This window comes from Falco peregrinus, chromosome 10 (assembly GCF_023634155.1).
Source record: "Falco peregrinus isolate bFalPer1 chromosome 10, bFalPer1.pri, whole genome shotgun sequence".
In the NCBI taxonomy this organism is placed as follows: Eukaryota; Metazoa; Chordata; class Aves; order Falconiformes; family Falconidae; genus Falco; species Falco peregrinus.
The window spans coordinates 24710782-24737727 of NC_073730.1; the positions used below are offsets into that span (position 1 = coordinate 24710782).

Here is a 26946-nt window from a genome sequence, read left to right on the forward strand (position 1 = left end):
TTTGTCCAAATCGGTATTTGTAGCCATGTGTGCTTGTAGCTTCCACAACATCCTGTGGCTGAGTGTTGGTGAAAAAAACACTTCTTCTTGTTTGTTTTTAAACTTTCTACCTGCTTGTTTCATGCCTTGTTTGTTAATTTTTGTATTGGATGAGGCACTGAAAAAGAGAATCCGTGTTATTCTGTGTGTCTTATGAGTTGGTAACTTTTTCTTTTTATTTACCATCCCTTGCTTGTAACTTTTCCAGAGGTGTTTTAGAAAGAGGTGACTCTTATCCTTTTCATTGTCCTTGCTGTTTTCTTTGCACCTTTTGCAGGTGTTTTCCCAGTTGGAGGTAGCGATGCAGGAACCAGAGGAACAGGGTTGGGGAACGGTAAGCAGGACTGGCTGCAGTATTTCAGCATGTAAACTTATACAGAGCATCTTCAATCTTCTACCTGCCTTTTCTTGACTATCTTTACGACATTGAGTTGGTACTTGCATGGAGATGTCTATTATAACTCCACAGTCACTCTTTGAAGTGGTAATAGCTAGTTGAGAATTTGTCATTGTGTGTATAAGTTTAGGATGTTTTTTTTACGCTGTGCATCACTTCACATTTCTCTACATTTAAACTTACCTGCTATTTTACAGCCCACTTTAAACAGTAAGATTAAGGTAGTCATCTTCAGATCTTTGGCCATTGCTTTTACAACCTTGAGTAACTTTAAGCATGTCAGCAAACTCTGTCATGTAAATGTTAAGCTTCTTTGCTAGATTTTTTTAAAATTGTTGAAGGTGTTGATCCCAGAACAGATCCTTGTGGGACTCTGCTGGTGATTCTTCTTTTTTGGGTAGAGGGCCAATTGCTTCAACTTCTTATTTCCTATCTGTTAATCATTAATTCATAGTTGAATTGTCCTTATTATCCTGTGACAGTTCAGTTTCATTGGGTGAGGGCGTCTTTGTCAAACACAACCCACTTGCATTTCCATAAAGTATCTGCTTAATCATCGTATGTTTGCTGCCCGCACTGAAGGAGAAAAATGGAAAGTTGGGGTGAAAGTTGTCATTGCTTATGAATGACAGTCACCCTCATCCAGAGGTATATTATAAGGATTAGATTGTTTTCATATCATGCATACACAGTCAGTCTGAGACATTGTATTTATTGTGAAAGATTTCACATGGATCTTTCCCATGTTTGTTGGGTTTTAATTAGCATTTTCCACTTCAAGTAGATGTCAGAATTCTCACATAAAGGATTCTTCAGTGTCTGGAAGATATGACTTAAGGGGCTTGTGATGGAAGTATGCAAGACTGTAGCTGGTGTGTGGCGGGTAGATAGCGAACAGCAGCAGGCTGTTTCCTTTGGTATTAAGCTAGGAGTCAGGCTTAAGAAGAGGCAGATCTTCATGCAGAAAGTAACTCATGTACGATTTATTTTTTTTGCCAAGGGGTGTAATGGATTCAAAAAGGATTTGGAGGAGGAGGTATCTAGTGAAGGTTATGAAACAGGCAGACTGCATCCACCTAAGGAAGACAGCTGAAATTAACTATCATCTAGGTGAACATTAGAATGCGGCAAATTCATGATACTTCCCTTTACTTGTCCATAGAGAATGTGTTGCTGGTTTTATAATTTTTTTTTTCCATAAGGAGTTGGGTGTTAGCCTGTCCCTAACAAATCTAAATCCTGTCTTCCTCTGAAAGCAGAGGGGGTAGTAAACAGATGCGAGGAAAGCTGAAGTTTTGTGGCAGGTCTAGGGGGTTGGAGGTTGAAGCTCAAAAAAGTAAAAATAGAGGGCACCAAGTATCCCTGAACAGTGTTCTTTGCTCTAAAGGCATTTAGGGAACTGGTGGGTGCTGCCCAGTGGTACTTTGCTGGGAGATATGACAGGGTGAGGGAACAGAAACAGATCCCATGCTTGTCACCATTTTACCTTCATTTCTGTCAAGCTTCTCTCTCCTCTTGCTATGGATGACCAGGGCTAGGAGGGGATTTATGAGCAGGTTCCATGGCTTTGTGATAAAGAGATGAAAGGGACAACAGTAGCAGAATCTCAGCAAGCGGTTCAAGGGGCTGGTAGAGGGACTTGCAAGTTGCAGAGGCAGGATTTTGGATTAGATGCACCCTTTGTCTCATGTAATTTTAACTTGGCTGCTGCAGAGTTGGACTGAAATATTGCTAAACCTGGAGGCTCCCCTGCTGCATGTATGTTTGTTGTATGGGAAATGTTCAGCTGAAGCCAACAGGCAAGCTGCATATGTAACAGAGAAGAATGAAAAACCTCCTTAGTCCAGGTTAGTTTTGTGCTGGGGGAGCCCTTTCTGTAGGGCAGTCAGTGCAGTAGACTATCTCCAGGTGTAAATTTTGAGGTGCCTGAAGAAGGGAGGTCTTGCGTGTTCCCCAGGCAGTACATTTTGTCATTTCTGCATTGGATAGAAAGTATTTTCTGAGCTAGTAAGGTAACTGACTGACAATCAAGTCATTTAGCTATTAGGGACATTTGGAACTGTAGTGCTGCAAACTTTCTGAGAGTAGCAGAAGTACTCCTTTCTCTCCGCGTGTCTGAAACTTTGTAGATCTGTACGTGCCAAAGCCAAAACGGATTACTGTGATTATCCAGTATAATTTCCCCGCATGTGCAGGAGCTTTCCTGAAAGATAAATCAAAACATTTCTCTTAGAAATTGATCTTATCCTAGCCTTAGATCATGGCATGTCTGTCACCTCTTCGGAAAGCTCTGCCAATGTTTAATTATTCCTGCAGTTAGGAAACTAAACCGCATCTTACTTCAAGGCTTGTTTTGTCTAATGTCCAACTTTCAGCTGTGGAATATGCCTATGCTAGCACAGACAGTAAAAGTTTTCTACTATCTGGTATCTTTTCCATGTATAAGTATTTGAAATGTAAAATCTAACTTCAGTTGGAACAGAGACACTGAGTTCTTTTGCTTCTAGCGCTTGCGCTTTCCCCCCAATAGTTCTTGGACTGTGTGCACCAAAAAGATGTAGTATTCTGGCAGCAGCCTGCAGTAGTGTGTTCACAGACAAGGTTATTTCTCCACTACTGTTTAATACTTGTCTTTTTACAATTTCAGGGATTGCATTACCACAGTTGGGTGTGTCATACGACAGAGGGTTTTGTAACATTATGCTTGTGTGGATATTTCTACTCCCTGTATTCAGGACATCGTGCAAATCTGTCCAAGACTACTTCCAAACATTAGGTTAGAAAGTTTATCCCCCCTTTCACGTTGTTGGTTGTATTTGATTGGGTTTTTTTTTTTGCAAGAAATGGCAAAGGATCTTTTCCACTGACTTCTCACCCTGTTCGCTTTTTTGGAAAGCAGTCAGTGACCAGCAGGGAGAAACTGTCCAAACCCCAGAGTGCTAGTCAGATTTATTTTGCCTTCACAGCTGCAAAGAAGCTGTTACCATGCTTTCCTTGCTGCGTGGCAAGCCTGGAAATTCAAGAGATCTTTTATTTTTTTCGTGATCAGAACTTCTATCCTTCAAATATAGTAAGTGTTACCTCTTGTGTTTTCTTTTTCCTCTAGTCGCCGTCAGTGCTATTAAAGGCAGTACCTCTATTGCGATGAGCCCTGTATGTAGACTGCATAACAGTTTGGTTATTTCTACTATGAGTCTTCCCTTTTGTTTGATAGGTGAAGAAGCAAGCTTTTGGAGTTCAGCTGACACCTTGCTTCTGAGCTTTCTGTACACCTCTGTCTCTCAGGCTGCTGATCAGTGCTCTGTTGCAGCTCCTGTTCTGCTCCCCCAGCCATGGACCCTATGGTTAACAGCTCACAACACTCAAAGCTGTTTCTTCTAACTTCATATCAAAACCTACAAGCTGGGATGAAACTGAATCAGAAGAAGATGGAAGCTTACTTCCAAAATTCAAGCAAATAAGCAGAACCAAATGGATGTATCGCTAGCAATGCAATAAAGTATAATTTTTATTATTCATGTTACAGATTCTGTAAAAGCAGATATAAATTAAACATAACCAAACGTGTTTTGTAAGTATCGTTGCTCCCTCTTATTGAAAGAGGGACGGAGTGCTACTGACTTCTAGAAGATCAGGAACCGTCTGTTCACATAAATAGTTCTAGTTACCTGTTTTGGGATATTGTTGCTGTTTAGGGCTGATATTAGGGCAGTTCTGTCCCGTGCTCATTTCGTTAAGGGAACTAAAGAAAGTCTTAAGGAAGACATTGGTAAAGACTCCTAAATTATGAGCTGTTGATGTGACTTACCATTAAAAGAACTCGGTTACTGTTTGTAGACCTCCGACTTCCTTTTCTCATCTCTTTCTTTGTTGCTATCTAGCTCTTTTTCTCATGACAGGGAGAGAACAAAAAAGAAGTGGGTGGTTTTTCTAATAAGAAGATTCTAGCCTGTAAAGCTTCTAATATGGTGAACCAGAGTCCAGAGTGTATGGTTAGCTTCCAGGCATTCTTACTCATCCTCAGAGTTTAATTTCTTACGTTTATCCCCTTCTCTGTGCAGAAATAAAGGCAGTGAAAAAGCCAGAGCATAGCTGTGGAAGGAGCTGTTCCCTATGACATATATGGTTCTGTGTCTGTTTTCTCCTCTGTCCTTTTCATAGAATCAGTTAGTTTGGAAAAACCTCTAAGATCGTAAAGTCCAACTAAACCATGTCCATAGCACCACACCTATACGTTTTTTAAACACTTCCAGGGATAGTGATTCCACTGCTTCCTTGGGCAGCCTGTTCCAATGCTTGACTGATCATTCAGTAAAGAAATTTTTCCTAATAGCCAGCGTAAGCCTCCCCTGGTGCAATTTGAGGCTGTTTCCTCTTGTTCTATTGCTTGTTACCTGGGAGAAAAGCCCAACATCCACCTGGCTACAGCTTCCTTCCTTTCAGGGGGCTGTAGAGAGTGATAAGGTCTCCCCTCAGCCTCCTTTTCCCCAGGCCAAAAAAGCCCTCAGCTGCTCCTCACAAGACTTGTGCTCCAGACCCTTCACCAGCCCCGCTGCCCGTCCCTGGACACGCTCCAGCACCTCAGTGTCCCTCTTGTAGTGAGGGGCCCAAACCCAGACACGGGATTCGAGGTGCAGCAGGGGGACAATCACGGCCCTGGTCCTGCTGGCCACACTGGTTTGGATACCAGCCAGGGTGCTGTTGGCCACCTGGGCACACCGCTGGCTCCTGTTCAGCGGCTGCCCACCAGCCCCCCCAGGCCCTTTCCCACCGGGCAGTCCCAGCCCCCTGCCCCAGCCCGTAGCGCTGGTGGGGCTGGTGGGACCCCAGCGCAGGACCCGGCACTGAGACCTGTAGACCCTCACACCACTGGCCTCGGCCCATCGGTCCAGCCTGCCCAGATCCCTCTGCAGAGCCTCCTGCCCTCCAGCAGATCCACACTCCCACCCAACCTGGTGCTGTCCGCAAACTGACTGGGGGTGCGCTCGATCCCCCCCCAGGTCATTGATAAAGACACTGAACAGGCCTGGCCCAGCGCTGAGCCCTGGGGAACACCCCTTGTGACCGGCTGCCAGCGGGATGTAACTCCATCCTCCACCACCTTTGGGCTCGGCTGTGCAGCCAGCTTTTTACCTAGTGCAGAGTTTTCCCAAGAACGCAAGAAAAGAAGCCAGAAAGAACAAACTTGTCAGTGTCCTGTAGGTCTGTCTCCCTACCTTCCATAAACTGATTCTTTCTGGTGCCAGAGCTACTCCTGCTTGCTGCCTTCATTAGCCATAGTTTTGCCTTTCTGTATTTTGATCGATCAGCAACGGTAGCTGCTGGCAGCATGTCACTCTGAGCTCACCTGTATGTTCACAGTAATGTTTAGAAGTTGGGGTGTGGTGGGGGGAAGTGACTGAAGAAAAGAGTCATTTAAAAGCAAGCAAAGGGGCATAGGGTCAAGTGATCAATTCTGCAGCGTGCCTCGTAGATAATAACAGAATTGAGCCAAAAGATTCATCTAGTGTTAGATAATGGCAAAATTGCACTGAAGGGCATATGGCACTTCTCTGGCCTGATATAATAAAAACATCACTTCTCTCAAAGTAGAACATTAATGGATAAACTTAATTTGTTTAAATTGATTTGTGTAAATCAATAAGTAGGTAGGCATTGCATCAGCAGCTTAGATGATTCAGCTTGCGTGTGTGAGATTTCAAGTTTCCTGTCACAAGTGAAGAGTAAGAGTAAATATCTTGTATTGGCCACATTAAGTTTATATCTTGCATATTAGAATAGCAGAGCAGGCAGTGGAGGGATTATGATTATATAGGTGTTCACGTTGCTGATGATTTGCATCTGACTTTAGCAGTGCACTGCATCTCTTGTCCAAAAGGTTTATAGAGGCGAAGGGGCCAAGAGAAGTCTTCTATCAGAAGTGGCTGAATTTGGTGTGGGACTACTTGCCTCTGTAATAATCAATTACTAGCTTGAAGGGAAAAGCTGCTGCTACTTAATATTTGTTGCAGAGCGCTAGGGGATAACAGTAGGCTGTTGTCCAAGGCTAGGATTAGGCATGTACGGAGCACTCCGACTGTGGATATATTCATGACTGTATGCTTCGGGAAACCAAGTAATTCCAGCGTGTGTTGTGTTGGAGCAATGGGTATGCATTACTGAGTTTACACCGAGAAGTTGACTTACTTCTTGAGCAAGCTGATATGCCTTCTTGCAGCACAAAGAATGTGAATGTTGTCCTGTCTGTCAAGGCAGTTCTAGAGCCTCTAGAAGAGGCAATTCTTTATTTTTATCTGATAAATTATTTTTATTGCCTGAGCTCCCTGTTGTGCTCCATAAGCCAACGTAACTTTGGTGCTTAAATGAGATGCAGTGGATTATTATACATATGATGATAGATATCTATTTAAAAGTGTTTTTTTTACTCTTACTTAATTCTTATTCATGGAACCTGAGTCGCTGAAGCTAAGGAAGCAGGGAAGACCACCAGGTCAGTGAACTGTTTGAGACTAAACCAAAAAGCTTTGTCATCCATCAAGACCTAGTTCCTCAAGAACTACAGTAGCTAAATAGAGCACGTAGAGTCTTAATTTCGTTTCCACATCAAATAATGATGTGCTGTGATTAGTGTCTTTTTGTAATGATGTAGCACTATTTGAACCCTGGTGAAAATGCAGCTCTATTGGAGGAAGAAGCTGAGTCCATGATCACTCAGAAAACTTCTACTTTTTTGCTAGGAAGTAGAAAAATCTGTTTCAGGTGGGGAAAAAGCGCTCATTTTTTAAATGTATTGATAGATGTCACTCTAGGCTGTAGGACGTTGATGCTCTCATATCTCACTGCAGTAAAAAGATCTGAAGACCTTGTTTGGTTTGTGTTTAAGTAGTTGAAGAAGTGATGAAGAAGTTGTTGACTTTAAAACAGTTTTTTTTTCTTTTATTACTTGCTCTTCCTCCAAGCTGTGTTTTCTGTGATAGTGTATTATCTAATTTACAGCTTAGGTCCTGTGAACCCTAAAACTAGCAATCTGTCAGAAATTATTTTCAAATTTTACAAATACACATTACAGTGCAGTGAGGGAAAAGGGTTCAAGACTGCAATAATTAAAAAATCTAGCATGTCATTTTTTTGCTATTTGGAGTTGCTCTAGCATTAATGGAGGTCCATTATTTACATGGAAAACAGGATGATGCTCTCTTTCTTGCCAGGAAACAATCATGCCTTTGCTATTACAACTGCATCATAAATATTTTTATCATGTTGTAAGTATAGTAAACAATTTAACAATAAAATACTTTCTAAAACCTTTAACTGGTCTGGATTTTCATGAATGTAAAAGGAAGATGATGCTTTAAAACATTCCATCTACCTGTTAAAATTTCCAGAAGCAGGTGGCACTGTTAAGGTTGGACTGTGGGGGGTTTTAAGAATTTTTGAAATGTAATTTCTGATTCAGTTTCAGTCTACACACGTCTTCGTGAACTGTCTATAAAGGAAGATTTTCTGTAATGTTTTTTACCACATATTTTGACAGGTAATCCACCATAAACATTTTCAACAGTACAAAGCCATAATAAGTTATTTAACTACTTAATTGAATGACATTTGGATGATTGATATTTTTGGCCTTTACTGTGTCATGCTAGTATTTCTGAAACTCTTGTTATAGGTGTGTGGCATCTCAGCTGATTCTGTTAATAGTAAAAATACTTAACAGTAGTTATAATAAGAAGCTGAATCTCAGTACACTTCTGGAGTGCTGCTTCCATTATCTGCACGTTGTCTAAACATCCAGCCATCCATTCAAGACAGATTTCCAGTAACAGTTAAATTTGTTGCTGATATGAGGCCACATTCTGCTGGCCCTAACTTCTTGCAGTGATTGTGAGCTGTCTTATGGAAATTAGCTCTTTATACACTATGTGCATTTATCACTTTAGTATGTTAACTGCTAGTACATCAGGATTAAAAAAAAAAAAAAGGTTGTAGGTTGTGCCATTCCTGTTGATTTTTCCCGTCGGATGTGGTGGAAGAGCTCGTAGACCAGTTTTTCTTTCATGATAGAAGAGGAAGTACAGAATGGTTAGAATCAAACAAATTGCAGCACATAGGAAGCACTCTTACTAAAGACTGAATTAGGTGTGCAGTTGTGCAACAAACTTGAGACGCTTTGTTGTCTTTTCTTCATCCAACCAAACAAAAACTTAAGTGCAAAAGGTCCATCCACTAAAGAGTGAGGGGGGTTCAGTACTGCCTGTGGGATGAAGACTTGTGAAAACATTGTAGCTGCATTTCAGGAAGCTTGAAAATGAAACTTAGTACTTGTCAGATTGATTAATTGACACTCAAGCATGTTCTTCTTTTATCCTTCAAATACACAGCTGTCATCCTTTGAGCTCAATAAGAATGATTTAAAACCAAAGTTTTCTAATATGCCTTCTTGGTACTATGTATAATAACTGGAACTTGGTACTGCTGCTTATGAATGTTTTTTTCATGTCACTGAGAGTCGTACACAAACAGAAGGACTGCGTACACACCTGAGTTACACTCTACAGATGGTTTAAGTGTGGTTCCATGTTTTCAGGAAGGCTGTCTTCCTGTGCATGTTGATTTCCAGTTATCCCAGATACTAAACTCGGGGTTGCCTTCTCTTTGCATTGAAGAACATACAGCTTGGAATCACCAAATCACACTTCTTTGCACTCTTTCTTATAATACAGTTTGCCATTACAAAGCAAATCGCAAAACTGCACAGATATCTTTTTTCTTTATGTGGCTTTCAGAGCTTTCTAAGGAAGCATGTACAAGACCCAAGGAACCCAACTAATGCAAGCAAAGTGTTAAACTCTTGGAATGGCAGTACTGTAAAAGACTATGTAATGGAGACTTGTGGAGCTACTTAGAAAAAATGCACTGATAGACAGTGAAATAATTTAATGTTTTGCCTTGTTTTTGTTATGTTCTGTTACTCCCCTGGCAGTTGCATGTCCTCTGTTCACTGAGGACCAGCTGAGGGGCTAGCAGCCGCTGTTTTATGACTAGTTTTTGCCATTTGAAATGGAGAGCCCAGCTTTATTTTAAAGAAGCCATTGTAAGGCCCCAAAACAAGGAAACACATTCTCAAAAATGAAATGTTTAATAGTTAAAACAGGTTTATTAGCCACTAAAATCACACCATTCAATCTTTAGTGTATTTACTGTATTTTAGTGTAATTACTGTATTATCATAAAAACCACATTTTAATATGGAGCCTTAGAAGAGAATGTTAGAAGGGAGTCAAGTGGTCAGGACTGATGTTAAGTGTTCTGGACAGCACCAGAAGATCAGAGAGTACAAATAAATAAGTAACAGTCACTGTTTTAGAGGAAAGCTTATGAATGAGTTATATAGTTAATGCAGTGACTGTAAGCATTTAGATGTTTAAGCATTTAGGCATAGATGGATGTAGTGACATATTAGTAGCAATATGTCTTTCTCTTGTTTTATTAGATATCTTACATTGGACCTGTGCAGGGTGAAGATGGCAAAAATACATGATCCTGAAAGTTAAATTTAGCATTCAGTTAGTTATTTTTGTGTTCGTTGATCTTTGCATTGATCCCTGTTTTTAGGAGAGAGGAGAGTCTGTTTACAGCATTGTTTTGCCAGTTTAGCCGAACTTTAGCAGAAGTGTCTGCTGACTGCAGTCTTTCAGTTTGAGCTTGAGGCCTGGTGATGTTCATAAACCTAACAGTTGGGCATTGTTTTTGTTCTAAAGCAGAAGGGAAGAAATACATGTCCTTGAAAAAAATTTGGCTGTTGTTTCTTTGTGATGGAACTGTATTATGCTGCTTGGTGAGGAGAAGCTTTTGTGCCAGACTATAGAGACTCCATTTCTTTGTGCAGACATTGATGAGGATTGTTAACTGGTTTATCTTTGTCTGCCATTTTATGTGATTTCTGTTAAAAAAAGCCAAGGATTAAGTGTTTTTTATGTGTTTCTAAAGGTTAACTTCATTTCCTGTAGGTCTAAAGCCATTGGTAGTTTTATTTACGGTCTTATAATTGATAATTTTTTTCCCCTGTTCCATATGTGCAGCTCTGCTGTTGAGTTTTAGGGAAAACCTGTTCTCAGGAAAGCTTCACCTAAGTGCTTCTTATTTTTGCTGTGTATTGATGTGCTTATCTCATTTGTGGTAGGAAGTGCGAAGACTCCGGATGGTTCATGGAGACAAAAATATTGATGCCAAAGGGTTGGAATTTCACTGTCACAAACAAAAAGAGTAATTTTTTTTCCTGCTGCAAACATTGATCTTCCTTAGTGATGATAACACCAGGTTAACACGTGTATTGGTCTTTCTTCGTCATGTACATGAACAAATAGCCTTGTAATTCTTAGCAGACTGTTGTGCCTTGTTAGATTTTATTTTGCCACTTTACCTCTGTCTTAACTACAGACGATTCCACTACTACTACTATTCAGGTCATAACTGTGATACATAAAAGCATCCTGGGCAAAAAAGTAGTGTGGTTGAAGAGGATTCCTGTAATGTTTTCTGGTTTCATACTTTTCTGTTGGTGCAGTGGGTGCTATTCAAGTGAGCTTTACTAATTAAGATTAAGTCTTAAAATTGTATTGAACATCTGTAAGTAGTCATTGAATGTCTGATTAGAAAAGCTCCTTTAACTCACCTGAGTGGTTCCCACCAAAGTTCAGTTCATGACTTAACTTTTACTTTTCTTTGTAGGCAACTTCATTTGAAACAAGCTTTAGAACAGCAGTTGGGCATGGATTTCTCTCTTCTATCTCCCTTAGTCTTGGGATGGTTTCGTAAGGGCTGTATCACATACTGGACCGACGGAGACTTTTATTTGAGACTGTACTTCAAACTTAATGACCCTTAACATTTTTCTTTGAAAAGTGCTTTTTTCAAAAGATTTGAACTCTGCACTATTAGTAAATAAGTTATTTCTATACAGCATGCACATTTTAATACACTGTAGTATTGTTCACTTGCCAAATTTTGTCTTTTCAGCTAGTATTTTAATTTTAAATATATTTTCTTTGTGCCTCAGACGTAGAGAATTCTATATTGTTTTGGGTTGAGAATCAAATATTAATACAGATAACTTTTCAGTTTTTGAAATGTGACCCAGAGATTCCTGTCTGTAATATGTAAAATTAGGTTAAACTCTCTTCCAGGTCCTATTGCTATGAAGCAATTCTTTGTTTATGTAAATTGAATGAACTTTTAACCTATCAGTATGTCTTGTTCATCTCTGTAGAAAAACAGAGGGAGTTTACATTCCCAATGAAATTAACTTGATTGTAACATTGTCTATAGGCATTAAACAAAATTTACACAGGTATAATTAGGTATTTTATGTTGTTTTGCTCTTCCCCTGTGAATGACAGTGAGACAATGTTTGTAATGTGAGCAAAAACAAAGACAGTTGGAAATCTGAAAGCTCACTCATTGAAAAAAAAATTAGCATCAGTGTTGCAGGGAATCAAGGTACTCTGCAGAATGTTCTGGTGATTCTCCTCCTTTTTATATCCAATATGAAATCATAGGTCCCTTTGCTCGCACAGCAGCTTAAGCACAGCTGCTTGCCTGGTTCCTTAAGCAGCTCCCGTCCTAGTCTTTCTTACAGCACAATTGTAATAAAAGGTGTTAAATGCAGTTTTTTCTGCATAATCTGAATAAATCTGTAAGAAACTGGCAAACAAGAAAAGTTTTGGCTTGTTGATGTCATGTATTATGTAAGGTCTTTAGCAAATCTAAGCATACATCCGTACTTGTATAAGTTCTAATAGAGGAGAACATAGAAGATAAATAATTATTTGATAATGCAGAGGATGCTGAAGAGAACTTGCAGTAATACCAGTCAGTAGTGTTGGGACACATCACATGCTTGGCACATCTTCTGAGCTTAATGGAAGAAAATCTTCAGAAAGAAGGTGTTACTGGTATCTTGTAACACCAAATTTTATTACAAATCAGGTTTTTTGGGTCATAATTCTTTTAATCCTTACAGCAGACAGGACTCAAATGTACAGAAGATGAATTATAGAGTTCATGTTTTTTTTATCTGGCTAGGAGTTAATTTCCCTGCTCTATACAACCTTTTTGTATTTTAAATACTCAGAATACCGATGGTAAAGGAATAGAAAAAGATGACTGAGAAGGTTCCTTGTGGCAGTATTCTGAAATTACCAGATCAGGATTTTGACATGGGATATTAGTGTAATCTTACACATCAGGAAGTGCATTTAGTTTCTCGTCTTTTGTCTGCTGCTGTTGTTGCAATCTGTGTGGTTCTCCCATCTTGCTGAGTGTTAATAGTCCCTGTGTGAGATTTCAGGCAAGAGAAAACAGACTTGTATATATTTGCACAGTACCACAACTACTTGAACTTTTTCTGTGCAAGCGTGGAAAGTGACTGAGCTGAAATATGCAGAACCTCTTGCTATTCAAGAAAAGCTTTGGCTATGCTTCTTCACATCCTACTGTTTCAAGTTATGTGAGCAAACTTTTGTATACCCTTACAGGGACTGATAGGAATAATCTTTGCCTAGAAAATCAAGATTGTGTGATGGTTTTATCTTCAGCCCTAAGTTTTACAGGATTCATCTGTCTGTCTGAACCTGATTTTTAGCTTGTGGCAAAAGCCACAAGGCCAAAGTAAATTCTTTTTCTGTCACCTTTGAAACAAAATTAATGGAGAGAGGCTCACAGTCCTCATCACACTGTGAGCAAAGTGTTTGTTACATGCTTGCTAATGCTTTAAATTTTAAAGCTGCAAGAATTTTTTCTTTTCAAAAGTGCAAGTGGAGTCCTTAAAATTCTGGCGATATGTGCCATATAGTCTGTTCTTCAGCCACTTGCTCTGGTACTCTTAATTTAGTAATTTGAAAGCATGTAAGCAAAATTTTGCTCTGTCACTGCAAAGAGTTTCTTTATCCATTGATCTGGAGTGTTGTGTAAGATTTTTCTGTCCTTTGTATGTATTGCGTCTTGCTTTGGGGCAAGGGCAAGGAAAGATCTCTTCCTGTAGTTTTTTTTTTCCTTCCTTGTTTAAGGGTGGTAACATAAACCACCACTATTTCCATGTAGTTCGTCTGTGAATTGCAATATTAAAGCTAGGTTTTGATGGATGAGTGAAATAAATTACAGTCTTGTGAAAGACAACTCTATTATTGTCAAGTTAAAACTTTCCCTCATTGTTTTGCTGACATAAGATAGGCTTAGCTCTTAGGAAATTAAATTTTAAACTGGCTGTGTTGTACTTAGTATTTTTTAAAACATAATAGACTATTTCAGAACATTGCATTGGATTTTTTTTTTTAATATTTGAAAAGTGAGTTTAACAGTATATAAGCCTGCAAAGTGTGATTGGTGTCCCTTTCTTCCGTACATTCAACAGGTGTGTAGTCTTCTGAATACTGCCCAAGTGTTCAATGTACTTAACAAAAAAAGGGATTAGAAAGAATTTTCCATATGTAATGTGTACTAATCCTATCTCCTGTAGAAGACAACCTAGGTTCTTTGGTGAGTGTGGGAAGCTGTTACCTTTCCGTTATTCCTTTCGTATTTTCCTGGTCCAAGTCCTGGTGGGGAGGAGTTGCTTAAAGTGAGCACAGCTGTTGAAGAAATGCATATGGAATGATGTTTTGGGAAGTAGCATATACAGTTGGGTTGATCTGATGTAGGCAGGATGGCGTAGCTGAGCAGATACTGTGGTAGAAGTAGGTGTGCTCTTCAGTGTTGGTGCTCCACATGCTCCTTCAGTTGGACTACTTTTAATTAATATGTTATCAGATCTAAGAAGCTTGTGTACTGTAACTCAAGAAGAAATCTGAAGCAGAACTGAGTAAGAGACTCTGCCTAGAGGGGAAGGGGAATGGTAGGGAAGCAGGCCTGTTATTTGGTTGGTAGGGTATGTGAATGTCTATATATTTGGGGGGGGGGGGGGGAAGGTTATAAAATACAGGAATTGCTTGTAACAGGACTTAAAGTACTTTTGTTTCCAACTTCAATGCCTTTCCTTACTCTTCTGCCTGCCCTCTTCCTCCCCCTGCCCTGACTCAGCTGAACGCAGACCAACTAGAGTTGCTACATCAGCCAAATGAGCAGGACTGTGCTTCTCCTTCCTAAGGGAATCTAAATGCACTGATGAAGGCAAGACAGTCATGGCAATGGCCCATACAGGGTGAGAGTGGGGAAGAAAGCTGGCTTTTCTAGGGATTTATGTAAGCAGGCAGTACATGGACTGCAGCGATAACCCATAGCAACGTAGGGCCTTTCAACACGTACGACTAGTTTCAGGGAAGCAGCTTAATATTGAAGGATGTAGGGAACATTTGTTGGAATTGAACCATTAGGAGTGTGAGCGGGTATGATGGATGAGATTTTTAACTGTTTCGCTTGTAACCTGGAGTGTCCTTTTTTTTTTTTTTTTTTTTTTTTTGTACGGTAATTTTGGACTGTTACAGTTGGGAAAGACATGAGAGATTTTAGATGTTACAGGTATTTAGGAGAGGCCATATTAAAAGTGTGTGTATATTTCTGTATGTCTGCTTACAGACATGTATAATACGTAACCACATTCTGCCATCCCAAATACTAACACCAAAGATTCTGCCCAGGCCTCTGCAGCTGTCAAACACATGCTGGGGGACTGCTAATGTCGTAATTTAAAAGTACTTTGCTTACTCTCAGGTACAAACAGAAAGTGTGGTAGATGTCTGTTCAGCTTTCCAAATGACAGAAGTATAGGCTATTGGAAATGAAGGTCTTCAGTACCTTTGGAAAAGGTCAGAGGCAAGAGAAAATCTGAGGTTCTTTGCTCCAAGATATGTGTGAGGGACCTTAAGATTAAAGCAGTTTTCAGCTCAAGCAGTTTTCTTTACCCCACATCACTTGTTGCTTCCCACGCTCTTGCACCAACACAACTGTTTGCAGCTGTGTGATGAGCTGGCTAAGTGAACTGACCTACTTCAAGTTACCCAGGTCTCTCTCTTGATCTGGTTTAGACAATGCGGGTGACTGAATATCTAACTGTAACCAGAGAAAGCACTTGTGTCAGTACAGTACCTCTCAACTTGTGAAAGGTGTACTGCCTGAGCAGATGTGGAGCAAAGCACTTCTGTCCCTCAAACAAATAACAAAGTTATTGACTGTTACAAGGTGGCAGAAGATTTCATGATTAAAAGGAGCTGGGGCCTAAGAAAGGCTGAGAATGAGTGGCTCGGAGCTAAATGAGGATTCTATTTCAAATCCAAATTAAGTTTGGGTTTTTTTTTCATGTAAAACCACTTTATTCATGTCCTCCTCCCCCCCAAAATAATTAAAAAAATCTCGACGTTTTTAGAGTATGTAGTCCTGGACTAGATTTGACAGTTAAGAGGCATAACACTAGACTGAATAGATTTGAATTAATGACTTCAGAAATAGATTTTGACTGGAATCTGCAGATTTTACTGGTAGACTAATTTTTGATTTCAGTGTGATTTAAAACTACGTTAAACCAAGTGGTGATGTATCATGGAGAGAAAGTGTTCCTTTCAGTTTAATTTCTGCCTCAGATTTTATGGGGATAAGCCTGGCCAGAAGTGCTGTATAGCTGATGAGAGGCATTTGAAATAAAAGGGAGCAATCCATTAATGAGTGGAACATGTTGCACTACTGCAGAGAAGGGAGAACTTGACTGAGTTCATCTATGTAGACTGTAATGGAGAGTGTCATGCTATCTTCAAATCCATGTATGATAGCTATGCTTGTAGTTCTTTGGGTGTGAAATGAGTTTGACACCTCCAGAATAATTAAATGCATGAGGAAAGCACTGTGGTTATGCTTGCCACTGTTCTACCTACTGCTATTTTGATTGAAAGTTTGCTGTATCCTGTGAAAGGAATTCACATGTGTGGGAGTGTTTCTGACAAATGCATGTCTAATTTTGTTTATAGTAATAACAAAGACATTACACAAAGGGTGATTGCTATCCTGATTATTACTTAGTTATACGTATGGTCTTGTAGTGGAGCTGTAACTTATAATAGGAGTTTGGGGTTGCAATTAGACATTGCAACAGTTTCTTTATGGGCATGTTACTCATAGACTGGACGGAATAAATATTCAGGAAATTCAGAGAAAATTATCTTTGCTTTAGCAGGAAATAGCTTGAATCAAAGCTGAGCCTGATTTTTCAGGAGCCTCTTTTCCTCCATACTGTAAGACCAAAAATTGTAGCATAATTGCCTTTTTCTGACTATTATTAATATTTCTTACAGCTATAGTGTCCAAGGACCATCTTTGACTGGAGTCTTGTGATGTGCATTCAGTGCAGATATGTGTCACAAAAGAGGGGATTTTACAATTTTAAATGTTTTTTTTGGGGGGAGATGGTGGTGTAGTGTTTGTGTTTTTTCTTGGTTTTTTTCCTTTTTTTTAAATAGTCTGGCTTTGGTGGTTGTATGTTTCAGAAAACAGGTGTTTAGCTGTCATTAACAAAATTCTGCTTGTTTTTCTTTCTACAGGAGATGGTGACAGAGTCTACTCCATTACGTTGCAGGAAGCTCAGCAATCCTGACATCTTTTCATCTACTGGGAAAACCAAGCTCCATCGTCAGTTAAGTCAAGATGACTGCAAGCTACGAAGAGGTAGCTTGGCAAGTTCTTTGTCAGGTATGTCATTTTGTAAAGACGATATGACAATGTATTAGTAATAAAGATGCAGTATTCCTTGTTGGCGTAACAGTTGTAATAAAAGATACTGACAAGTAATTTCTTTAAAACTAGAGGTGACTTCTTGTTGGGAGGGCATACAAAATTTTATGTAAGAGAAAGATGCAAAAAGAAACATGAAAGAGACTGGATTTGAAATGAAGTTTTGTATATTGGCCGGAGTAAAAAGTTAGAAGCTAAGACTTAATGTGCTTTAACTTAAGTTTAAACTTTAACTTAAGTTAAAAGAAGGGATTAGTGGAAATCCAGGCAACACAGTGATGCATTGTTACCTCTTTTAAGGTCTGGACTGACTATAAGCTTGCCTACTTTGCCATTTTATTTCTTACTGGGAAGCTGACTTTTATATCAGATTCAAATTAGTATTTGTTTCTTTTTGGCTTCAAAAGCACTGTAGGCATTTGTGGTTCAAAGTAAAAAATCTTGCTTACTAACTAGATGTTTTTTCAGTTTGCGTAAAGTTTGTTTTTTCTTTTCTAGTGAACACAATCTTCAGCCCTGTCATAGGATTTAGTTTGTCAGCAGAACCATGGAGTGAGCATAGTCTAGTAATTAGCCAAAAAAATGGAGGACCAAGCTCAGTAGTTGTGTTTTTTTAAAGACTTTGTATGTGGGCTAGGGAGGGGATGGTTTCACAGTTGTTTGAAGCTGGTGTCAAAGTCTGTGATGCTCGCATTAGAACGTGTAGAGCTGCATGATCAGTCTAGAATGAAATAGCTGATCTGCCTGAATACCACTCTTGCCCTATTGGGTTAACTTGCAGCCCATTTCCTCCCTGATTAGGCTGGCTGTTTGCTTATTTGCATGTTAGTGCAAGAACTAGAAGAGCTGAAAACTCTCAGGTGGGAAGGAAAGAGGAAGAAGGTTAAACCAACCAATTTGGCAGCAGCATGGGCTTGACTTACATGATTGTGAAAATACATTCAGTCCTGGTCCCTCCAACCTTTATCAGGGGAATATAAATATTTTGACACTTGAGGTGCTAGGTATAATAGGAATAAGCAGTAAAGTATGCACAGTTTTATTTTGGCTTGGCCTGGTCTCAATGTTTTATTTGTAATAAGTGGCTTGTTTCTGAAAAGTGGAAACATTCATATTGTTTTGCACTTTAGGTCTTCTTTAAGGTAGGTTAATCGCTAGAGGAGAACAGAAGTTTATTATTATTACACAGCTGTTGGCTGATTACAATGGCTGAGGATAGTACTGTAGTTTGTTTTGTGGGTTTTTTTTATTTGTTTTTGTTTTTTCATCAAGTAGAAGTAAGCAAAGAAAAGTAAATAGGAGGAATCAGGAAAACTGGACAAGTTCTGTTTCTATTCTAAAAATACTTCTTCTTTTTGGAGATATTCTTGTAAATTTTGTGTTCTGAAATGATAATGTTCTCCAGAACTTGTGGCTTTATCTTAATGACTTTTCAATCTACTATAGCCTGATTCAGAAACGGGAAAAGAACCCCACCAAGATCAATTTGACCCAACTGGATAAAGAAAATATGGATGTTTAGAGATATATTTTAAATGTGGGTGTTTGAACTTGAGGCATGGCAGGGAAAGGCTTCAGCTTCAAGTTCCATCCTGAAAATAATTCCAGCTTATTTTTGCAACAGAAGCAACTAAGTTTAAAGAGTATACATGATTGTGCATGCAAACTGGTTGGCTTAGATTTGACTCTTGATGGAATTCTGTATTTGTGGATTCAGATTTTAGGGAAATAAAAGGGGATATTGATAGCTGTATCTTATGGAGATTTAAGTAACGTTTTTCTTGCCCTCAAGCACTGGCATTTTGACCTGTTGGATAATTGTATGATTTGAATTGCTCTTGTAGGATATCTTAGCTTTGCTGAGATAAATACAGCAAGGTACATTTCTGTAGTTTTAGATCTCTGCAGACAAGAGGAGTCATTGTATTCACGCATAATCTTGAAAATGAGCAAACCATGAAAATCAGGTCTACGGCTGTAAGCAGCTTGAGTGGGACAGGGGAAAAGGTGCTAGTATGCTGTGTCTCTGTTTGCTAGCCAAAGTTAAGCCTTACCATCGCTCATACACTTTTACTCATTCTGTTAATGTGTCATTGGCCCATTGCTTGTAACTTAAACAGAAAATTAACGTAAGCAAGTTAAAAATAAAAGACCAAAAAGACACCACTCCCTCCCCCCTGGCATCATGGCTAATCACATTATGTGACAGTCTTCCAAATATTGTAGCTCCTTTTATGTAATGAATGTAATATTTCACATCTAATTCTAAGTTGAAATTAAATTTGTAAAATAGTTTGCTGCCTCTGAGGAAAAGTATTTTTCTACCGTGTATGTGATTAAAGATGTAGACTTCCTCCTGCTGCTTACTGCAACAAAATTCTTAGTCTCCTGTGATTCCTGTTGTAGTATCTGAGCATGTAATATGAATGCAACTATCTTCACCATACTCGGAAGGGGTGTGTGTATAGTTTAGCCTCACAGTCCTGATTTTAAGGAAAAGAGGTATTATTCAATCCTAATTTGCAGATGGTGAAACTGAAGTTCAGAGGTTGACTGACCAAAGCTACGGAGGAAGTAATCTGGAAGCTAATAATGGAACCCAGATTTACAGACTTTTTCACTTATGTGTTTTTAACCACAAGACTGTCTTCAATCTCTTTTTTTTTTTTTTTGTGAATGACATTGTAACTAAAAGGAAACTGTTGACCTTGATGGACTTAAAATATGACCTACTTTGACTTTGGTTCTTTCTCATCATGGAAATCTACTGCTTGACATTTTTCAAAAAGGAGTGTTATATTGACTAGAAAAAAATTGTATTGATCAGATCCTTTTAAATGATTACTATATTTCCTGCAGTAAAGTGCATTGGTGTGAACTTGTTGAGATAGGAACTATTCTTTTCACTGTTTGTATATGTAGCATGGGAGATTGGCTTTTAAGCTAATCAATCAGATACAGGGGAGACTCGGGAAAGCTACAGAACATTTTGTTTTCAAGACAGTATTGCTGAAGAGTGAAATTTTTTAGACAGAAAATATCCATACATGGTTCGAAGCAAAATAATGTTTAAACGTATACACTATATTCTAACCATAGCTGCAAGAAATCTACTGCTGAATATTCCAATGGTAGGAGAAAGTGCAGATGTCTAGATGGCTAAGATATTTAGAAGAGGTAATATTTTACAAATATGAATGCATTTTCCTAAGAATTTTAAAAATCACACTTAAGAGATTTTGCAGCGTTAACATTGCCTCTCTACAGGGCAATAAATCATTTAATTGGCAGCAAATATTGTTTCCTTTTTAAGCTGTGTGATGTTTAGAAAGGTATAAAGCGACAGAAGTCTATTTCTACAAGGTTTTGGATTTACTCATTACCTCATGTTAGGTTTTTTGGAAATACTTCGTTATCAAATGTTATCAACATTATCAAACATAAAGAATTTACAGGTAGTGTGCTTTTACAAGTTCTAACCTACCATAAACCTTTAAATAGCTTTTTTCTATTAGACACTTTTTCTCCACATGCAGGAATTTTTTTCAGCATTGTATTATGAACTTGAAAACTTGTTTAAAAACAAGCTGATAGTATTTTGGTTTTATTTTAAAAGGAAAACAGCTGCTTCCCTTATCAAATAGCATCCACAGTGGAGTGGGACAGACGATATGGCAGCCACCTGGAGATACCTCAAACCTGGTTCGCATGAGAAATCAGTCTCTAGGACAGTCTGCTCCTTCACTTACTGCTGGTTTGGTGAGTGAGTCTGGGAATACTCATGATGTTTTTGTGCTATAAATAAAAAGTAGCGTGATCCTGTGCTTTAGTTTTCACCTTGCTTTCCCTGTTCCTGCTCAGTGAATGCAACATTTTCTTTCTGTGGGCCTTTTTTAGGGTAGCGGGTGAGTTAGGAGGAGAGTGTATGTTCATTCTGCTTTTGAGAAAAAGCAGGAAAAAAATGTTTGTGTTAAGAGTAATTTCTTTCTGGGGAGCTTCTTTCTCAATGCTACTTAAGCTGCTACTGGAAACAAAATATCTCTGGAAGCCTAGGGAGATGTGAGCATGGGAACCTGACCGTTTAAAACAAGTTTAATTGGGAACCAGCTTTGAGTAGCTACCTCTGCCTGCTTCCCTAGAGAATAGCTAGGGGGATGAAGCTGAAAGGGATAACTGTCCAAGGAATTGAAGAGCTGGAACTGACATCTGCTCTTCTGCATGGTTTCTCTCAAAAAGTTTTGGTAAAGTGAATGTATTTTTGAAGAATGTTGCATCTGTTAAATTAGCATTTTCTAAGAAGAAAATATTCTGTACGGGAGGGAAACTCAGATGTCTATAGTCAAGACTGAATTGCAAACAAAAAGGAACATATGTTTTGTTCATATATGTTCCTTATTACCTCTAAATATCTAAAATCACTGAAGTGCAAGGAGAAGAAAAACAAAAGAGGGGGAAAAGACAGTTTTTTGTGAGCAGTCATATATGCAACAGAAATTGTTGCTGAACAGTAGCTAAAAAGCAAAGCTAGAAGCTTTTTTTTGCCAAACTTCCATAGAGTTGCCTGTATAACAAGTTTTACTCAAATGAGGACATTTTGGTGTGCACTGGTTTATATTGCTGCAGGTAATTGGGTAGACTTGTATTACATTGTGAGACATTTTAGAAGCAGTGACCCCTTAAGTAAAAGGGTGTACCTTGGATATAGCATTTAGATTGTTATCCCTTAGAATTTTGGAGGGTAACCTAGACAGTTTGGCACCACCAGGCTATGAAAAGAAACTTAAATCTATAAAGTTCAAAAAGCTATGTATTTGTGTTAGCACTGATTTTGATTTCACAATGAAGTATTTGTAGCATTTTCAGACTTGCTACTATATTGAAATTCTTATGGTTTGATTTAATTGTATTGTCTTAGTTTGGTGCCTGTTCGGTGTTTGCCTTAAATTTCTGTTCTTAGCTGTGGTTATAATTTGGTTGTACCAACAGAAATGGGAAATGCTCATGTGAACTTGGTATGCAAGTATTTATCTGGTGAGGATTACAAAAAGTAGTATGTGTTAAAATACAAGCCTGTTTGCTGAAGGCAGGCAAATGCCTTGAAGCTTCATAGCTTAAGTTAATGAAAATAACTGTGCTTTAGAACAAAGCATTAGTTCTCAGATCCTTTATTTGGAATACTAGCTTTTTGCTTAACAGCTGCGTACAATTCAGTGAACTGCAGATGTGTTTGCGTGTTACAATTCTGCATATTACTAATATTATGTATTTTCAGTTTGTCATGGTAGTGTTTGTACTGTCTATCAAATGTAATGCCAATAATTTACTTTAAAATAATTCAAGATTTTCTGCTTTCTAATTAAAGCAGAGAAATTCATCTATAAATCCAGTATTTGTCCCTCTGCGATGGTGTTACGTACTGAAGTATATGGTCACTTTCCTATCTCTGTATACTTTCTGGTGGGCTGTATGTTAATTACAGTTACAGTTAATTAAGCCTAGAAATTAAGAATTTTTAGATGAAGTGGGCTTCTAAAGTGATGACTAAAGAGCTGGTCACAAGATGAACACCTAATTAAATGCAGTGAATCCTGGGATCTTCGAGCTAGTTACATGTTTGGAGCTGCTTTAATATGCTTGTGGTATTGAAATACGTTTCACAAATTAGAATGGCAAAAGGTCTCTTGCCAGTATAATTAATCTCCTTTGAAGAATAGCTCTATTAAGAGATGAGTAGGTTCAGTAATGCACAGTGTCAATTTAATATGCCAGCCTTGACTGCTACAGCATTTAATTCTTTTCTTATTTGTTATAATACATTAGATAGATAGCTAGAGAGAAGTGGGATGTGGTACGGGAAAGCCCGAATACTCAAAGCTATGTACGTTGTTTCTGCTCCCTCTTTTTGGGACTGTAGGTTATCAGTGGATTTTACTTTGCTAAATTGCTTTGCTGGCATTCAGAAATGTGTGTTTTTTTACTTTCTAACCAGTACTAATCCTACAGATTGTTTGCTGTGCTTAAATTGCCTTCTTTCCAACTTTGAAAGTGTTTGCAAAGCAAAAAGATAAATTAACAATAGCAAATCTATAGAAATTAGTTTGCAGCTAATAAGACTGAAAGCTGGACTGCTTACCAGCAACAACTCAAGAACTGGAAACACATCAAATTCTAACATGCTAAACTACATAAGCACAGTTTATTGGTAGAATCTTTCAGGTCACATGTTATGTAAGAGTCTGGATTTATGTGTCTGCATAGCAGTTGCCACTAGATCCTTGACTTGAGGAAGAAACCAGGGCAGACTATATGCTGAGTGCTGTCATTGTAGAATGATAGATGTTGATCTGATTTGTGTGCCTTCTAAATATATGTGAGGATTTCAGAGGATGACCTTCAGTTGTTCATCTACCCTTAAGACGGATGGCTCTGATGCTAGTAGATTAAATTCTGGTGGGGAGCATCCTCTTCAACACTTTCAAATCCCTAAGATAGCCAAGGAAGTAATCAAAGAAAAAAAAAGACATAAATCATCATTGTGGGCATCTCAGTGGTGTTTTCTGCTATCAAGACCCAAATACAGTAAAAACTGGAGCACAGGAAGTGTGTATAAAGTGTGTGCACAAGGAACAGAAGTATAATAATGTGGAAAATCTCTTATGACTTAGTTTGGGGGTTTATTTATCTGAAATCTTGACCTGCAGGCACCCTGTTGTAAAAAGAGTTAGAACTTGGAATGTACTTTTAAGTGCAGCTGATACGAACGATCAGGAATATGGATGCATTCTTCTATGAAGAAAGGCACGAATAGCGTCAAGGTTTGTTAATTTTAGAAAGGAAAAAGAGCTTGTGAAGAGAAGGTTGTGATTGTTGTAGAGGAGGTAGATTGGGAGTGCCTTTCTTGCAGGTGTTTATTTTGACAAACCTCAATGTGAATGAATCAATGCTGTAAGGTATTAATATTCCTGGGCTGGAGCATTTACGGGTGGGCAAGGGATGATTTTCCCCTCAGGTTTATTGTTAAGGCCGGGTTGCTGAACTGGAGCACTGCACTAATGCTGAGTATGTGTTTATGTTTGTGGAAAGAGATGTGGGTGGTTTTGTGTGTGTCCCACCCCCTCACTCCCCGTACCTCAAGCACTGTCTCCAGTATTTTGTGAAAGAAACATCTCGCAGCGTGCTACCCGTTAATTAGGACACATCTTACTGCATTGCTCACTGTCTAATGCCTGGAAAAGTTTGAGATGTTCCAAGAATAAGAAGCTGTGCATGTTCCTTCTGCCAGCAGTGGCAATGGGAACACATTTGAAGAGGCCTGTCAGTGGAGAATTAGAAACTTGCGTAAAAGAGATTCTGAACCTTTATTTTTGATTTTTTTTTAATACTACAAGCTTCAGTTTTCTAAATCGCTCCCAGTACTGAACTGAAATGTGCTGTACTCCTGGAACTGAAAAACTGAGCATAATTTTTGAAAATGAGGTTGAGGGTTTTAGCAGGGTGGTTGTAGTTCTCTCTTTAGCATAAAGTTTCTTTCTTATGTTCTATACCACGTGCTACCGTTGCTTCATCTTCAGAGATGAAGCCTGCTGACTGTTAATCCTCTGCTGCCAGATTTGCAAGATTTCCTTGTGGGGTCAGTCTCCTTTCTCTCTTCAGAGAATAACTTCAAATGACTTAACAGTTTCACGTTTACTTTGAAGGTAATAGTTAAAATGAGATGAGACAATTGCATATTTTTTGCCGTTGTAGAGTGCCAGATAGTTAACCTTCCCCTGGTCTTGCTCCAGAAGAAGTGATTAATAAAAAAAGCCTCTCATTTTGAATAATGATCAGGAGGGTGGAGAGGCTCAAATGCAAAGACTTGAATTTACGAACAAGCTGAAGAACTTCCTGTGTTGGATGACACAGAGCCGGTGATTTATTCTGAATGTTGAGTTCCCCGAAGCTGTGCGGATTAGGCAATGCCGAGTGGAACGGGAAAATGGTTGTCCTTGTGCTGATGGGACCTTGGCACTGCAACTGGAAACCTGGCCACTGACGGAGCTAGCATGCTGTGGCATGTTATCTTTGATGGTCAAGTTGGGGTGTGCTTCTTAGATGTAGGAAAGAATATTTACTGTTTATTTCCAAATTTTTTACTCCTTTTTTATTTAATTTTAGATAAATCGGGAACGGAATCAATTGTAACTAATATAATGGTGTATTTCCCCAGTGCAAGTTGTTCTTCGTTACCAAAGGCTGTACTTCCAAGCAGTAGCATTCCTGGCCACCCGGAGGAGTGGCTAGCTGGCTACAGATGCGGGTTGGTGGGCGAGCCCGGGTCGTTCACGTGGAGCCCAGGTGGAAGCGCGGCCGCATCCGGCGCAGCGGCGGCGGGTCCGTGGTGCTGCTCTGCCCCCTGCCGGCAGGCCGGGCACTTGCCGCGGAGCCTTCCCGCCGCATTCCCGGCGGGCACGCTTTTGCAACACGTTTTTAGACATCCAGGTATTGTTAGTGATAACAGCACAGGCATATTATTTTGGGATCGTGTTCCACACTGACCACTTGCTAATAACCTGGCCTTTTTTTTTTTTTTAGTTGGAGTATGAATTAGCTTCATATTTTAATACTGTACTGTGGTTTGCAGCATTCTTTTTCTGGTAACAGAGAGGTGATGGTTGGGATAGTTATGCAAAAAACAAAGAATTTTCTTTTCTTTAAATATTATTCGGAGGTAATCATATAAATCATTGTTTGCAATTTTTGGGTCAGAAGCTGTGCTGCCTAATTGTGTTTTGGTCTGTGGCCTGCCAGGGGGTGCTGGAGTACTGGCGGTCTCGGTATAGTGAATTGTATTTTCAACAAAATGACACCTTTGCTACAGGGCCAACCTCAAGAAGAGCTAGAGAAGTTTTCCCATGGGCTATAGCAAAAGAAGACCTTAACCTTGTGTTTGTCAGTTCGTTGCAGAAAGTAATTCAAAAGCTCTGATACAGTGCAGTGGAACTAGAAATTCAAGCTGCTTTATACTCTGCTTCAAAAAACCCCTCATAGTTACAAAATTTTATGACTGGGTCTTCTGCTTAGCCCCTAGTGCTTTAATAGATTTACTGCGCATTATTTAGGGTCTCTGCTTTATGCACACATCTGGGTAGTCGTTGTTAATCTCATAGTGATGAGGTCTTGGAAGGAATAGAGTTTGTAGTGACTAGCAGGTATCTGACGAGCAAACTAAACATTAGCTTACAAAGCAGAATAGCTGATCTTCCACCGTACTTTCTACCTTTCTGCTCAATATGTATGCTGGCGGTGAGGTGAGTGCACAGAGCTTAGACTTCTACCTCCCTACAAAAGAATTGATGTAATCTCTGTCTTTTTACTGAAAAATTCAATACTAGTTGGGGACAAATCATTAATGCCAGTTGTGCATAGAGCTACCTCCTGCTGATTCACTGTATACTTATTACAGCAGCAGACATTTGAATCTGATTAGAAAACTGTCTTCTGAAACGTGCAGCTGCTCTTTTCCCCAAACCTTTTGTCATAGATAACCTTACTTTTAGTTTGTTTTATTAGTGGTAATATATTGACTATTTAAGTGTTGCTGAATACAGCTGAAAATATTTTTGTCTGAGAATAATCATTAAAGTTTTAGCAGATGAAGATCATTAATTGTTTTAGGGAGTAGAGAACTTTAAATACTTCACTGTACAAGTAGAATTTCATATTTTTGTATTGTTAGAAAAGCAGGAGACAGCGGAAACTATGGTTGTATGAATGAATGGATTTATTACTGCATGAAGGCATGGGAATTGCATTTT

At 39.0% G+C, this 26946-nt stretch overlaps 1 protein-coding gene across 10 annotated transcripts in view; it reads left to right on the forward strand.

The window, feature by feature from the left end:
• MAST2 (microtubule associated serine/threonine kinase 2) overlaps positions 1 to 26946 on the forward strand; it is a 194335-nt gene that overhangs the window by 3017 nt on the left and 164372 nt on the right. For 8 of the 10 annotated variants that reach the window (XM_055815125.1, XM_055815132.1, XM_055815126.1 and 5 more), the window contains 3 exons: positions 317 to 373; positions 16960 to 17107; positions 20766 to 20908. In XM_055815125.1, coding sequence (XP_055671100.1) covers positions 317 to 373; positions 16960 to 17107; positions 20766 to 20908 — 348 coding nt within the window. Of the gene's footprint in view, positions 1 to 316; positions 374 to 16959; positions 17108 to 20765; positions 20909 to 25724; positions 26440 to 26946 lie in introns of those variants that run through there. The other 2 variants (XM_055815127.1, XM_055815137.1) reach the window with 2 other exon arrangements.